The 17,116-nt window shown below is 45.2% G+C and overlaps 1 protein-coding gene across 41 annotated transcripts in view; it reads right to left on the reverse strand.

The window, feature by feature from the left end:
• Positions 1-17,116, reverse strand: part of LOC107268115 (microtubule-actin cross-linking factor 1) — a 77,108-nt gene that overhangs the window by 1,901 nt on the left and 58,091 nt on the right. For 25 of the 41 annotated variants that reach the window (XM_015740535.2, XM_015740534.2, XM_025085374.1 and 22 more), the window contains 18 exons: positions 16,620-17,097; positions 16,388-16,557; positions 15,490-16,311; positions 12,586-15,407; positions 12,332-12,343; positions 9,614-11,741; positions 9,264-9,523; positions 8,822-8,881; positions 8,591-8,635; positions 8,170-8,247; positions 7,591-7,762; positions 7,400-7,517; positions 7,095-7,324; positions 6,891-7,008; positions 3,495-3,640; positions 655-817; positions 421-570; positions 143-326 (listed from right to left, as the gene is read on the reverse strand). In XM_015740535.2, the coding sequence (XP_015596021.1) occupies positions 143-326; positions 421-570; positions 655-817; positions 3,495-3,640; positions 6,891-7,008; positions 7,095-7,324; positions 7,400-7,517; positions 7,591-7,762; positions 8,170-8,247; positions 8,591-8,635; positions 8,822-8,881; positions 9,264-9,523; positions 9,614-11,741; positions 12,332-12,343; positions 12,586-15,407; positions 15,490-16,311; positions 16,388-16,557; positions 16,620-17,097 (8,156 nt within the window). The other 16 variants (XM_025085384.1, XM_015740532.2, XM_015740559.2 and 13 more) reach the window with 12 other exon arrangements.

Below are 17,116 nucleotides of genomic sequence, written 5' to 3' on the forward strand. Positions count from 1 at the left end.
CAATGCAATTGGAGCGACATAGTTAGTATTCTTCGATCGAATCAGAACTCTTCCATCCAAGATGTATAAGACTAGGAATTCCAGTGGTCAGGAGCACAGGAAGTACTAAAAGAATGAAAATTAAAATCAAGCAAACACACACCTGTTGGACAGTCCCTTGGACGCGCTGACAGTGCCAGTAGGGGTGCGTGGCCTTGAACTAGATCCGTTAACCGGGGCTCCAAGTCTGGTACCCGAAATGCTGTTGTGTCGACTGGAGGTCGGGGTGTTGCCACTGGTACCACCAATGGTTCGCCGTGGGATGCGACTCGGAGTCCCAGCTTCATCTATGAAAAAGGTCAAAGGGCATTGTTTAAGATGATTCAAGAGAATTTTCGTCAACCGATGCTTTATTAAATCAAAAAACAAAAGTTAAATTACCGGTATTATCGAGGGACTGATTGGAACCATAACGGCTCGGAGGTTTGCTACCCTGCCTGGAAGCTGGTCTGCTGCTTGGTCTACTGGTAGGCCTTGAAGCTGGTCGGGAAGCTGGTCTGGAAGCAGGTCTACTCGAAGGACGGCTTCCACCTAGAGACAGAGAAGAGGAGGATGAAGTATTGGAATTACTGTTCAGCCAGATATCAAGTAAACTGAATAAAAAATTATTCTTACCAGGAGTCAAAGAGCTTTTATATGGAGTGCTTGTCTTTCTTGCAGACAACCTGAAGGAACCCTCGTTGTCGCTGAGACTGTCAGGTGTTCCGGCACTGAGAGAGGAACGCGATGCCCTCGTTTGTCCACCCATGGGTACGCTGCGTACACTGCGTTCTCTCACCTACGAGAATTGATCGATAAATCAAATTGTTCCTGGGCTTTCAGTAACTAATAAGATAAAGAAATGAAGTATGGCTGCTGCTGACACTAGTATCACCCTTATCTTCGAGTTTTACCTGAATCCAAAGACAAGTATTTTACTGCAAGTGCACAAAGAGTGCAGAAGCCATACTTCAATTATATATAATTAGTATGGCAGTAAAGTGAAACAAAATAAATTACGTACCCACTGCTCCTGCCAATCGATATTAGCCTCAGAAAATTCTATTGTACTTTGAAAATACGACCCAAGACGCGCGGTTTAATAAATCGTCCTAAACGACTTTAAAGTCTCATGGAAATTGAACTTGACGGACTTTATTTCTCAATTACCCCTCAATTCATTCGATCGTTCATTCGATCATGCATTAATGCCCACAGTCGTTCATCTCTATCCATTTAGTACGTTCATTTCTCTATCGCAGACTGTAGGAATAATCTATCTCGTCAACCACAATAATTAAGCAACTGTTTCCATAAGGTCCATGCAAACTTACCACAAGGAGTTGGGAGAGATACAGTAGCTTATGGTGATTCGAAGTGTCTCCAATCAACGCCACTATGCACGCATCAATCAACATATGACATGTATTATGTTCGTTCAGAAAACTACGATTGCTTATAGTTTCTAAGCCGGAAATACATATAGTAGATAGATTACAGTGGTATCTATAACTATACGAGTATGTATCCAAGTTAATAAGTATAGGGTAAATATTAAAGTGTGTAAGGGGTGAATTAGAGTCTGGAGGGCAGGACCGGCTGAAGGGCTAAGAGGAGCCCGACACCATAAGACTTCCAATGTCCATTCATGCACGAGGCTTAGAAGTGACATTTTACAGAAAAATTGACACGAGTTGGGCCCACTAGAATTTCGAGGCATTCAAAATGAATCGTCCAATGAAATCAAAGGAAACAAAAGCGGAGAACTGGAAAGAAAATTTTGTAAAAAAAAAAAACAGGATAAGGGTAGGTTGTAGATGTTGGTGAATCACAGTCAGGTATGGTTTGTGTGGGGAATTCGTGTGTTACTCTACATTGACATTAACTATTGCTGCCATACTGGAGCCGTATACCTACTGACAATGACTTTTGTTTCTGCAAAGAGGGAAGAGGAGAGATGAAAAGCTATTTCAAACTTCCTTTCCCCCATCGTCACCAAAGTCATCCTTACGTCATCCGGTCTACTGTACATGAACACGCACATCAAACACGCGCAGGCACACTCGACGTGCGACAATAAGGGCAACGCAAAACAACGAGAACGTAAAACCAAAAACGAACAATAAAATAATAATAATAATAATAATACTGGTCATCGCGATAACGATGACAAGAGCAGAAAGAATGAGTTATTTACCCAGTGGTAAGAGGGGGCGTGCATGTGGAGAGGATACGAGCACGGAAGGTCCTCCTTTTGCCTCAAACTCTCAAATATCGGCATCAGCTGGTTCATAAACTCCTCCGCTGTACCATAAACCAAAAGTTTAGATATAAACTGCCTGAGGATCTCGTCTGCTCAGCGCAGACACGAAATAATACAGCCAATGCGTTTCGTTGCCACCGAGGTAGCTCAGCGTTGACCAACAATATGTTTCTGGAAAATTGTAGGAAGGACGGCTGGCCTTGCGTAGGTATATATGCTAATCAAGAAAAACACTGTAGAATAACCTAAAAATGGACAGTGACAATTATAATGGGAAAATCCAAGGCAGAACGAGTCGACTGTGCTGCTACCTGCCGTCCTTCCACAAGAACTCGAGCAAACGCTCAAAAGAGAGACGAAGTCAGCTCGGGGTGTCGTTCTCTCCTTAAATCGCACCTCCTGAGGTTAAGGCATACACAGTTTTCGAATAGTCGTTACGATTGCCGCTACGTCATTCTTACTGATCTACAAGAACCATTTCCATATCGTGACTGTGACGAGATAGCGTGGTGATCGTGACTCGTCGTCGCTGACAATAACCGAGGAGAAGAAGCGTGCCTACTTGAAACTGAAAGTAAAAGGGTTGCTCGTGCGTGCTAAAAGAGTGTTGTGATACGTGAAAGGGATAATCGTGCCCATGCCAGCAAAACACACAATCGGGTAAACTCCAAGAGGAGAGAGACGGGTCTATCCGCCATATTGAATAAATCCTTGTGCCAGGGATCCATCATCCATCATCTACGTCTACCGAATGTACAACCCCACCATCTCCTTGGAGCATCTCTTCACCCTGCCTACTGCTCTCCCACTACTCTATTCCTACTTACCAAGGTATTATCGTTGCAAGATCTCACAATCTCATACGGTCCATTTGTTCTCCTCGTGAAATTCTTGACTTTAGCGAAAGCGAACGTACGAATGAACGAGAGCCAATCTCCACTACTGGGTATGTACGTACAGCGATCGAAAGTGGATGAGCGATAAGAGGAAGTGGATTTAATGGGAAGTGAACTGTGTCCAAGAGCCAAGGTCAGGAGTGCCGGAGGAAGAAGAGTGACAGAGAAGCTGATCGTCAGAAACGCCTGTAATCCTTGCCGATATTTTTGGTCCACGAGTCAGTCTCCGTCCGTCCGTCCGTTTATCCATTTATCTGGCTGCGCCTTCGTTCTCTCGTTCGTTCGTTCGTTCGTTCGTTCCATGAACCTAAGATTACCTTCGTGATCGGGCCTGCGGAAGACGTTGGCGTACGTTGCAGGGTCGAGGTCGGGCTCGGTTTGGACCTGAACGCCGTCATAGTCTGGCTGACGCCATCCGCCAATATGAATTGTTCCCGCAGCTCAATATTCGTTCTTCCCTTGGCTACAGTGTGTTGCGTGCACGCAGTTAGTGGGAGAGGCGTTATGGGATTTACAGATGAGGAAACGGATGTTCTCATGTATGAGGGTATTTGGTTTTGTACAGAGAGTGGCAGTGTGGATTTTGTTTTTATGTTTTTGTATGTGACGGAGGAGGAGAAAGAAATAAAAAAAAAAAGTCGCCAAATCAAAGAAAATATTATGGGGATTTCGTTGATTCGGGACAAGGACGATGAATGGAGATTCGGTAATAGCGGTACAAATTCCATTTTTTTTACAGATGTACAATATCGAGGCATGCGGATTAGTGATTTTCAGCGGATATTTCAATTGTGCGGAAAAACGGAAAAAAAAAATTCGTGAAGGAGCAGAAAGACGAAGCGATTGTCACGTGAAATTTTGTGTGTGTGTGTGTGTTTGTGTGACAGAAATATTATAGGTATGTGCGTGCAGGCATAAATATGTCATGTATATGTAATCGTGTTGGTGTGGCGTTTGTGTGCGTGTCGTTGGGAATGAAAAAAAAAAAAGAAAAAGAAAACAACGTCTTTAGATTGGATCAAAGAACGTATTGCGTGTACAGGACTCTGTTAAGACCAAACCTACGAGACAGAGCTTTGACGACTGTCAAATCTGACTGATATTTTTGAACTTCACAGTCCTGTACAAGAACAAATGTAATGCGGCATAAATAAATACGAATAATCGATGTGACATACAACGGTCCAGTGGCGGCCACTGCGTCAGCGTGTAATACAATATACAACCATTTGGAGTTCTCGCAAAATTTAGCACAATTCTTCTCTATATATTACACTGTATTACACTCTAAGCAAAGAGCACCAAGAACCGGACACCGAGTAACGTGTACCGGAGGTAAGAGGCAATACTATAATGCTACATTATATCAAAGTTTGAAACGTGAAACAGATCGGCAGTGGCATTCTATGTATGAATTAAGAAAATATAATTAACTTCCGATTCGGATTGTTGTTTCACGTTACAAACGGTAACTAGAAGGTACGAGCGATGGGAGAAAAAAAATTAAAAAAAAAAAAAAAAGTCGCCACATCGATCCAGTACAAACGCCAACCACCATGCCAAAAACTAACAATAAATAAAGTATGGTTAAGTGAATTAAAAAAAAAAAAAAAAGGAAAATCAAGCTCCCAAAACACCATACCGTTGGTCGAACAGAGAATCGCGCTGCTCCGCATATAGACCTAAGTAAAAAAAATCTTAACCCTCTACTACCTTGAGCCTACCGAACGGCGAATAAGAATGATGGTAAATATGATGAATTCATTAATTACGACCGATCGATTCTATTTTTTAAAACGTAAATTCCACCGATCCAGGGTGCGTTCCGTGAAGTAGAATCCCTGATAAAATGTCTATAAGGAAAACAAAGAAACTGACACAAATGAAATACAGCTCTGACGATGAACGTTAATGTGCTGCATGCAACGCATGAAAAGAAACACGGCTGACGGTGGCTACAGATATACATAGTATATGCATGAAATAACATAGAAGATGGTCCAGGATGCTGTAAAGGCATATGCGTCAGATATGAAAATAGGTTAATCGTCGTTAGTTATGGTTGCAATTTTCAAGAGTCTGAGGTCATCCGGGTACCAATTGGTTCACGTAAGACATAAGAAGACGAAGTTATGAGAAAAGATATGTATGTATATCTGTAGATATGTGACTAATCGTGAGATGACTGAAGCAGCCTTACCGAGCGGACACCAGCCCTCGTGCTGCTCCGGCTTGTTAGGATCCGGTATTGGCATTAGGAAGACTTCAGTAGTGAATTAATGGGAAATGACGATCGACTCGCAAGCGGAGTTTATCGAGTGGGACGAAGCGGGATGATAATGTTGAATCATTGATGTAACACATAAAGGCGCAAACAGAGATAAACGTAAACCGCGTTCCATTTCGGAGTAACAGGCGTGTGTTTGTGGATGGGAAAGGAGAATGGAAGTGAAAAAAGGCAATAAAGTTAAGTTTAGTACAGGATCAATAGACACAAGTATCATCGGCTAACTACTATTATACTATGAGTGACGATATTCCAAAAGAGACTTCGGAGACTTGAAAAGGAAACAAAACGATGACAGTGGAACGACAGCGAAGCGTGGAATGAAAATAGAAAATAAAATAAGACCTCTTTTGAAATATTATCACAATTTATCAATAATCAGTGGCTACTAGAGTTTTCAGAATTTCATTAAACACTGCCGGTGACTTCTTATTTGGCAGTGAACAATGGAGACTGACGAGAGAGATTAATAGAGAGAATTAGTGAGGAAGATTATATAGAAGAAGACAGGAGAGGAAAGTCTAAGTGTGAAACTAGCAACTAAGCAAAGCAAAATATAGCGGACATCACTTTTTTTTGTCTCTTTGTTAGAATTCGTAGTCACGTTAAGAGCGATTTGACGCTCCCGGCATAAATGCTACTATTATTCGTTATTTCGCCTCAGGAGCTGAGATCAGACGGTTAGGACATTTAGTCACACAGCACGTAGCGCCACGGTGGATTTTCATCGCAACACATTGGCATAAACAATAACGTCAATGAAATTAGATTAACGGCGTGAGAATGGTTAGAGCGATCAATGTTGCGTGCGTTTCTATGCAATATGTAGTTTAGTTGAACCGTCGAGACAAGGGACTAAACACAAATGCCGATGAACGTGAAGGGTGATAAAAAGTATAACAGACAGAGAAAACTCGTATAAATCACTGTCGGAGGTGAAGACAACGAAACGGTTTGATTAATAACAAATGAAAATCGTTTGATCGCGCTTAATTAAAGGTAGAAATAAACATTAACGTTAAGCTGCCTCTTATTGCAGGGGAGATTCTTCGATTAAATCAGTCTTTACATTCGTCATCGTCTGATAATTAACAATTTCACAGAGCTAGATCAAAGGAATTAATTTTTAATGCTTTTCTATGGGAACTTGAAGCAACGACGCGAACGCACACTCTATCATCAGTTGAAACTTCTTTCTATGAAACCGCAATCTTATTAATTATAATCGGGAAAGATCCACTTGATCACAGGGAGACTGGAGGGAGTTTATAAGATAATCCAAAGAAATCAGGATAGCAAATGTGTATCCTGATATATTTTGAAATATCTAAATCTGCCCAGGTCTCCATATGCGAAGATCGTTTTCCCAGTTTGATAAAATTATTTACTAAATTAGAATAGAAGATCAACGAGTGGAGAAACTTACCGCGGCAGGGGTCGTTCTTGAGGAGGAATTCATCCAGAGCTACCCAGCCACCACCCACTCTGACCATCACGGTAGAGCGAAGAATTCGAACGAGACGAAGCTTCTGGCTGTCGCCGAACTACATAAGGAATAGAATTACTAAGTTTTCCTAGGACATGATCCACTAAAAAAGTATATAAGTTCCGGATGATCCGCTCTACCTACCCTGTATTTTCCTTCGCCAACCTGGAACACGCGGAACTTCTGCCTGCAAGTGCAGAGCATCACGAGTCGTTTGACCTCGTCGTGTATCTTATCAGTGTCATGGTAGGTACGACGCTCTTCCCAATCGGGTCTAAGGGCGGCGATGAACTCCTTCCAATCGATCAGACCCTCACCGTGACGATCGAAGAGATCGGCCACTGCACCCATCTCGAGTCGAGATGTTTCGAATTCTAAAAAGATTTAAATAATTACAGAGGGTGACCAGATACCATTTTTTAATTTCAACTATTTTCAATTCTACTCACTGGTATTCATGATTCCTTGAATAAAGTCTTCTCGTGGTATCGATCCGTCGTTGTTCTTGTCCATCTTCCTGAAGAGATCTGTTAGTCGCGACTTCTTGTGGTTCATGAACTTCAAGAACTGTTTAAAAACGGCGTTGAGAATGTTTTTTATAAAGAATACAGTCATCAAAAATAAAAGAATGTAAGCTTACCCTCTTGCGCCAATCTTCCCAACTGAAGTTTGCGACACGATCAAGTTCCTGTATGTAATTGTACTTGTCCTGGAGTCGTCGTTGTCGCTCCCAGGCGAGCATCCAGACGTTGCGCCATCTGTCCCAGAGGAGTTTCACCCTCGGACTACGGAATTCTGGCTCTGCTCCTTTGCTGTTTATACATTAAATAATTAAACTCAGTGATTGAGCCTCGATCCTAACACAATTTTAATATCATTTTCGAAGAGCGATTGCACGATTACACGATTTCACGTTACGCGAGCAACAAATGCGTATGCATATATATTTCGTCTCATCGTCCTAAGGCTTTTTGCCAAAAGTCCCAAAGCCGAAGTTGTAACAATGAGAGAATGAGATAGAAGAATCCAGCGTTCACCTTAAACCAATAAAATTCTTCCAATAAAGCACAATTAACTTTCCTCAACCATGGACAAAATAAATTGGACAGACCGAGTAACCGCGCAACCGACGGGCATGTCGATCAGGTCGATCAGGTCGATCTGATCTGTAGAAAAGGAAAGTGAACAAGAGTGTGATTGAAAGATGGGGGTGACGAACCTTCCTTTAGGCGGGAAGCGTGGCCCGATGTGCGGCAACGAAGAGTCTGGCGTTCTGTCACGACCCGGGCTGGCTCGGCTAAACAAGAACATGCCTCACGTCACTCAACACTCTCTACTCAACTTTACTCTCTCTGCTTTATCTCTCTACTTCTTCGGTCCTTTCGATCAATTTAAGTATGTCTCTGGAAAGACTTATCTACACTGATATGAAGCTCAAAACAACTTGGTGGAATTTTCAAAAATCATACAAGTTTTTGGATCAAATCAAAATTTTTAGTGAGAAGCTACACTGGTAATGCAAGTATGGTGCACATAAGTCTTGTTAACACGTTTGCAATGTGCGTTGTTGGTCTTGCCAGTGTTGCTAGCATTAATTATAAAGATAAAGAAAGCACAAGGCAAGAAAAATGTATTAATACCTTCCACGTCGGGATGCTTGGGACAGATCTCGGCTTCCTTTGAAACTGGACAGCAACGAATGCGACAAACATTGAACGTTAAACACATGACAATGTGACAAGTGATGAGTATTTGAAAGGTAAAGAAACAAATGAAGAGATCAAAGGAGAAAGAAGGGATTACAGGTAAATCAAAAGAAGTCACATGAAGAGTAAAAGACGGTGTAAAATAAAGAGAGAATGAGGACGCACCTTTGCTTGCGCAGTGGAGAGTACTCGTGATTGTGCTCTTGATGATGATGATGATCCTTACTGTTGTCCGTTATATTAATGAAACATGCGAAAAGAAACGCGTGAGTGATGCAGAATGCACACGCAGAACACAGAGAGCACACATGAGACACGCATCAATAGTCCTTGAAATACATAAGCTTAAGAGGACAAATAAAATAAGAGAGAAAATAAAGAATGAAGAAGGGAAGAGGAGAAAATGGGAGTAGCAACAAGCAAATTCAAACTGGTATTACCAATTCCTTGTTATCTGCAGTCAGTCTGAAAATATTCTTGTTTGCAAGGCAGTGTGCTTGGAGTCGTTAGCTTGGACTATGATAACAGTAGTTAGATAGGTAGATAGAAAAGAAAGAACATAGTACGGGATGGGTTAGATTGCAGTGAACAAGGTAAATAGACGTACGCAGATGCCGATGAAAGGGGTGGCTTCGGTTTGGACATTTTGCGAGCGTCCTTGAGGGGTGGCTTGGCCTGTCTGGCCTTGCAAACACGGTCGACCTCGTTCTGTCTGCGACTTGTATTCTCCATGAATTCACGATGGTCAACAATAAGCTCCTCCAGAGCAACACGATCGTCTGGTAGAGGTTCAGCCTCCAGGGCTTTCAAGGTGTTTTCGAGACCCTCGAGCCAGGCGAGTAACTCCTCGAGGAGATTATCGAGGTCCTGAATGTGTGGAAAAAATAGATGAACGCATACTGTAGGTCTAAAGGATTAAAGGGCTGCATTAATTAGGATGAGGCTAATGATATTTACCTGAAGACCTCGCATGTGCTTCTCAAGTCGCTGGTTTCGCTGGTGACCCCAGGTCGAAACCTCGTCCCATCTAGATTGGATTATTGTGATCCAGTGTTTAATCACAGCTGCGCCATCTGGATGAGCTTTGGCAAGAATGACGTGAGCAAGTTCCAGGGTACTGTCTTTCTCAATTTCCTTGGAAGCGAGCTCACGCAAGAACTTCTCGTGTTCGATCAGCTGGTTACGACTCTCTTGCTCATCTTCCGGTAATTGTCCAGCGAAGCGGAGCTTCATTTCAGCATCACCGAGCCATTCGAGCAGCACGTGAACTGCCTTGTGAAGACGTTCGGCCTCGCGAAGAGCTTCCTCGAGACGAGCGCTCTTCGCTGAGGATAGTCGACTAACCTTTTCCCAGAGAGTGCTAACCTCGTTCAACTGTGAACGTATCGTAGACGCATCTTGAGGAGTTGCAGCCTTCGATTCGAGTTCTCTCCCTGTTTTTGTCACTGAGCCCATTTGATTGGCTCGAGATTCGAGGTCACGTTCGAAAGATTTATGTTGTTCCATAAGGTTGGTCACGGTATCGAGGTCACCATGAAGAGGGCCAGTATTGGCCAGATTCCTCTCAGTCTTCCGGAGCCATTCAAGAAGAGCTTGAATGGCGTCCTTAAACTGTCCAGAGAAGAGAAGGGCTTCCTCAAGCTTCCGTTGACGGTCAACGCTCTTGGCGCAGACGCGAGTCCATTTGTTCTTGAGCTCGTCGAGGAGGTCCTTTAGGACGGGCTCATCGGGCTTGGGTGCCTTATCCTTCAGGGCTTTGCCAGACTTCATAGTACTATCGTAGGTAGCTTGCTTCGCGCCCAAAGCCTTCTGAACCTCACGGTGCTTATTTAGACGTGACTTAATCCTCTCAGGATCATTGCCACCGAGGCCATCGGCAGCAACTTCGTCTAAGCTCTTTTCAGTATCATCCAGCCAACTGATGAGAGCAGACCAGGAATCATGGAACTCACGTGCCTCCTTGTAACCATGGTCGAGGGCACGCGTCCTCTCTGCTGACTTAGAAACGACGCGTTCCCAGCGGTGCTGCACGCTGATCAGCAGATTCTTTATTAATATGACGTCCTGTTTCTGCGAAAAGTATTTCAGATGTGTACCCTTTTTATCAAGGTTAAGCATGGTCTCACGGTGGACGCCCACATCCTTCTGGAAGGCCTTGTGTTCCTCGATCTGACCGAGAATGGTCTCCATGACGCGTGATACCGGTTTAAGGTTGGTCAGGATCTTCTCCGCGTTTGTCAACCAATCAACAAAGGCCTGGAGAGCATCGTGGAATTCCGTGGCTTCTCTCAGGGCGATTTCCAGCTTGATCTTCTTGTCACTTGCGCGACCAGTGACACTGTCCCAGCGTTGCTTCAGGCTACGTAGATTATGATTGAGTGAACCAGCACTTCCGGTACCAGCACGCTTTAAATATTCTTGGCCCTGTTGAAGAACTGTCTCGACCTTTGGACGATTTTGTTCAAGTTCATTGTAGACTTCCATGAAGCGCTCTAGCTGCTCGGATGCAGTTTCCGGAAGACCGCCTACAGGCTTTGAAGCGACAATGGTATTGTCCACGTCACCCAACCAAGACAGAAGATCTTGAATTTCTGCAGTGAAGGATTGAGCCTCCCGCAGCGCATCCTCGAGTTCGCGTTGTCGATCAGCTGCACGTTGCAGAAGATCTCGCCAGCGTCGATTCAGAGTACCCAATTTTTCGGCAGTGGTCGAGGCCTCTGCGCTTCCTTTGCCATCCTCTATGAGTTGTCTGCCAGCATCGTTGAGTGTATCGACGCTGGTCTGATGCGCCTGGATGTCGTTTACGAGCACCTTCAATTTAGCCAGCTCGACCTCAATCACCTGAGGATCACCAGCTACTGGCTTCAGTTCATCCAAAGTCTTGTCTGTCTTCTCAATCCAAACGAGTAATTCATCTAATGCGTGTTGGAACTGTCCAAGTCGCAGCAATGCGTTCTCCAGAAGTCTCTGTCTCTCGACAACGCCTCGCAATAATCCATCCCAGCGACGATTGACGGCGCCCAATGGTTCCTTAATAGCCGCTGCCTGCTCTGACGATGTCCTCTCCGTAAGTTCTGCCGCTTGCCTATCAAGCAACCACCGCACAAAATTAATACACAGTAATAGCATATAACTTCGTACAAAAATGATAAAATATAATAGCATCGTGCCGCCACTCGTTCTCCCCTCGAAGACTCAGCTCTCTGAAGTTTTACTCGTTATCACAGAACGAGCTAGCGAGAATAAGAGTAATCCAGGCAGGAGAGATTAGCTGATTGATTGTTTGAGTCAGTGTGACTCTTTTGGCCAAATTTGATACTCTCTAAGAGAGATCGAGGGAGCAAAAGGATGGGGCCGATGCCACGAAATGTTATGATCCAACTGCTACCTGCCAACTGGTAACTGCGAATTAAGCAACTGACCAATAATAAGGGACTAGCCTCGCTTCCTCGTACTCTACGTAATACGTAGCTGACAATACGAGTTGCATGCGCGATAGAGGACTAGGATGAGGAGGACGAAGGTGGAGACACACCTCGTCCGTTAGGAAAGTTATGCTTAGATGCCGCATGAGCGATGCGTAACATTGTGATACGACAGTCATTTATAATAATTGCACCATGTAGAAGCCATGCTCTCTAACTACTGCGACAACACGGAGAGGGCTCGACTTGCCTTGTCAGACTCCTGCACGTGTGTTCAGGACCCAGCATAGGAAAAAGAAAGACTGATTAGAATTTCATCATTAGATATTAGAACTCTGCGAGAAATTATCGTTCTTGAGATCTATCGTTGGTACTGCCAGTAAGGTTGATACTGGATGAAAGGGCCTATGTGATGAATGAATCTCGATTTACGATGATTACGGTGGTAACAAAGATGATGGTCATCATCGGGGGACAGCAAAAAAACAGAAGAGAAAAGATTACCTGTTAAGGGCTTCGACCTTGACCATGTGTGGATCGACCTCAGCCTTGAAGTTGGACAACTGTTTGATCTGCAGTTTGACCTCGTCGATGTCACTACCCAGAGCGCCCATGCCAGCGAACTTGTCCTCGGCCTCCTCGAGGAACTCGAGGAGGTTCTGCAAGGTCTCGTGGAACTCCATGGCTTTTTCCATTGCGTCGATGAGGTTCTCCTCTCGCCTTGCATACAAGGCCGTTACGTTGTCCCAGGCCTGATCCAGGTCCTCGATGTGCTTGCGAACTTCCGGTTTGTCTGGTTCGCCACAGAGACCCATCAGTTCGTGACCGGAAGCTCGCACTTGCTCCACGTCCGGTTTCGTCTGGTCGATTTCCTGACGGATTTCTTGCAGAGCGACTTGCTGTTGCTGAATAGCAGCTGGTTGAACTGCTGGCGGTGCCTGTCCTGCTAGAGCATCCTGAAGCTCCCGAAGTGTAGCCATTACACCGTTAAGTTCTGACCAGAACTTCTCGGCGCAGGCGAGGGTATCGTCCAGGGTAAGACCCCGGTCTGTGGTTGCTTTCTGTACCTCGGCCCATAGTTTATTCAGCTTATCAAGTTTCCTCTTAATGTCCTTTACTGCAGGATCTGCTCTGTTGCCGGCTTTGCTGATAACATCATCAGCAGCTTTCTTCACGGCCGCGTAGGCTTCAGAACGTTGAGCCAGGTCGTCTGCGAGAGCAGCGTTGTCTTCCATCTGGTCGCGTAGCCGAGGCGGATGAGCACTTACGGGTTCTGCGCCATTTACCTGATCAGCAGTTGAAGATAGAGCGCGGAGCATACCTTCAAGTTTATCAGAGAACTGTGAGGATTCCTGGAGGGCTTGTTCCAGTGCCTGTTGTCGAGCGCGTAGTTCAGCCCGAAGGGCAGCATATCTTGCGTTATCATTATCAAGAATTTCCTGCACCTTAGCAGCTTCCTCGTCGTTGCAGAGGCGTGCGAGAGCTTCGCCGGTCTTGTTGAGCTTCTCCACGAGAGGTTTGTGTTCGTTAATGCTCTGCATCAGGAGCTCGTTCTTATCCTGCTGGGTAACGATAAGGTCAGGGCGAAGAGCTGGCATTGGCAGCATGGCAATCTGTTGTTCAGCTTCCTCGAGCCAGCTGACGAGGCCCGCATGGGTGTCGCGTAGATGCTCTGCCAAAGGCAGTGCTTGCTCTAGGGCACCCAGTCGATCAGAAGACAGTCCTGATACGATTTCCATACTCTCACGTAGTTCTTCCATCTTATCTCGGATCGTTGAAGTATCCTCATGTTGGGCGTTCTCGCGAATGACCTTCTTGGCCGTAGAGATGACGTCGCGAACGCGGCCTTTCTGGCTAGAGATGTCATCGTTAAGAGCCTTGTGTTCCTTGAGCTGCACACGGATAATCTCAGGTTCACTGCTTGGTGGCTCTGCCTCTCGTAGCTGATTGTCAACTTCCCTGAACCAGTCAAGGAGTTCATCGATGTCACCGATCACTTCCAAAGAACGCTGCTTGCTTAGTTGGATTCTTTCAGCCTTGCGCTGAATTTGCTCGGCGATAGCGTCGAAACGTCGGTTGTCGCGACTGACGAGACCTTCGATCGTCGCGGCGCCTTCCCCAGGAGAAATCTGGCACAGTTGTGGACCGACGGTGTTGATTTTCTCCAAGACGGGACGGTACTCTGATATTTCCATTTCGAGACGGATGATCTCATCCTCGCGAGGTTCGGCAGATTGTAGAGCTGACTCAGCACCCTGCATCCAGTCCATGAGACGATTATGATTGTCATGGAATTGCTGAACCAGTGGTAGAGCTTCCTGAGCATGTTTAAGCAACTCGGAACCTCTTGTCACTAGGTCATTGAATCGTCTTTGCAACGAATCCAGCTTATCCTTTAGCTGTAATGCTTCATCGCTTGAGATGTGCTTCATCAACTCGAGCCCTGAATCCGTCGTAGAGTCAACCTCGGTCTGACGAGCGCTAACCTCTTCAGTCAAGTCGGCCAGATCTTCCATTTGTTGCAGAAGCCGTTCCGTATGTACGGCCAAGATTCGGTATTTGGAAAGTCGCACTTCCATGCTCTCCATCCATGCCTGCAGATCCTGGTAGCTTAGCACGAGGTGTCTTAGTCCTTGTCTCGAGCGTTGAAGAAGAGCTCCAAGAGCTTCAGAACGTTCAACAAGACTAGCGTATCTTTCAGCCGCATCCTGAAGTTTGTCAGCGAGGATTGCAGCTTCCTCCTCTCCTACCAATCCCATTAACTGACTGGCGATTTCTGTCAATTCACTAAAGTCGACCTTCTTCGAAAGGATATCGTCGTGAAGCACGTCGTGTTCAGAAACACGTTGCTGAATCTTTTCTTCATCGGTTGGTACCAGTTCCATATCCTTCACTCGTTTTTCAGTTCTGTCTAACCAAATAGCAAGAGGCAACAACTTCTCCTGGAATTCCTTCGCGACAGCCATTGCTTGTTCAAGCGCATCCATCCTCTCCGCGGCACCTTCGCTAAGTTTGTCAAATCTGCCCATAAGGTCCTTCAGTTGCTTCTCAATAGCTTTACGTTCCTTTGGCTCAGCACCAGCAGCAACTTCCTGTCCCATATTGAACAGGGAGGACATGGAATTCTGTCTATCCATCAGCATTTTACGCAGAAACTTTTGTTCCTGTAGCTGTGCCTTCACAACCTTATAGTCTGACGAGGGTGGTTTTTGGTTAGCAACCATCTCTTCGGTATCGGCCAACCACTTTTCCAAGCCGTCCAAGGCTTCCTGGAATTTGCCAGACTGAAGAAGTCCGACGTCCAACTTTCTGTCCCTCTCATTAAGCTGAAACAAAATTTCATTACGTATTTAATTTTTTTTTTTTTAAAGCAGTTACAAAGTTATATGGCTTCCAGTAAATACTCACTCTGTCCTTAAGATCGTTCCATTTCTCATTCATCTTGTCAAGATCCTTCTCAATACTTCCAGTGTTAACATCCCGCGCAGCACTTTGAACCAGTACCTGTCCCAGCCGATTGCATTCATCAACAGCATGACCAATTGGTTCAATCTTGCCAGTTTTCAGGGCTCTGAAGTCATCCTGCTGAGCTCTGATGGAGTCGACTTCCGAACCGACGGGTTTTAATTTTCTAATTTGGTCGTTCGCCTCCGCAATATCGTCCATCACGTCAGCATGTGCATGATAGAACTCTTGAAGTTTGTCCAAGGTATCATGTAGTTCGTCCTCCCTATTACGCGCGCGCTCATCAAGCTTTCCAAGATGACGTTTAAGTCCCTCAACTTGATCGCGAGTGGCTACGGCATCCGGAGCAAATCCAGAGTCGACGAGGCGTTCACCAGAGCTCACAGCGTCGGCCACGCCATCGGACAATTTATTCAACTTGTTTATCACCTTGCCCACGTCCTCCTGCTGTCCACGGACGGTCTTTACATCACGACCAGGAGCCTTCATCGAATCAAGTTCGTTCTCTACAGCAGCAAGATCCTGGCTTAGAACCTTTACTTGGTCATTGAATTGAGCCATTGCTGTGGCAGCACTCTGCAAATCGCTGCATCGATCGTCCAATTTCGCTTGGAGATCATCTATACGGTCAGTGACATTGTCAACCTCATCTTGCAGATGACTCGCATCCACACCCTGTTCACTGGCTTTGTGGACCAGATCGTTAGCCTGTTGACGTACAGCCTGCAGCGGCTTCTTTAGGCTTGATGTTTCTTCTCGTAGATTCTGCAAATATTACAGTCAAAATTGAATTACCATTGACATTAAGATTTTTCTCGCGTCAACGGATCAAGTTTGTTACCTTTATTCGGTCGAGAAGCTTGGGGTCCTTAGAGGCTCCACCAAGAGCATCGTGCGATGCCAATTTATCCTCGCACCGCTGCAAGCCGTGCTGCACATCACGCAGATTCTCGTTGAAGTCCGATAAGTGCCGAGCAGTGTCTTCCAGCGACTGGGTTCTTTCCAAAAGGTCTAAAATAGAATTAAGTTTGTTAGGATAATGTCATTTCCATGGTGATACTTGAGACCCTTACCATTGTTCAATTTATCCCATCTCGCCTTCATAGCTCCGAGTTCATTCTTAACGACTTCCTTATCGATGTCGCAAGCACTGAGGAAAGTCTCGCCTAGGGTCTTATTGTTCTCAAATTCACCAGAACGTTTCCATACTTCGTTCCTAAAGGACGAGAGTTCCTTGAGTTGCTTCTCTATGTCCTTGCGCTTGAAGGATGCCGGTTTCAGACCCTCCAACTTATCTTCTGCCTGGCGTAGCCATGGCAAGAAGACGTCCTGGGCACGGTAGTACTTCTTGCAGTGTTCTGCACAAGTTTGTAACTTTGTATGGCGGTCTAGGGTGTCCTTCTTTAGTCGGTCCCATTGAGACTGCATCTTGTCTAGATCTCGCTGGAGAGAACGGTTTTCTGCCTTCTGTGATCTTGCCAGAAGATCACGTCCCTTGTTTAGTAACATAATCACCTCGTGTTCTTTGGCCATTACGTTGCGATAGACAGGCTGAAAAAAAAATCGAAAT

Source organism: Cephus cinctus, unplaced genomic scaffold, assembly GCF_000341935.2.
Source record: "Cephus cinctus unplaced genomic scaffold, Ccin1 Ccin1_scaffold0471, whole genome shotgun sequence".
NCBI classification, from domain to species: domain Eukaryota; kingdom Metazoa; phylum Arthropoda; class Insecta; order Hymenoptera; family Cephidae; genus Cephus; species Cephus cinctus.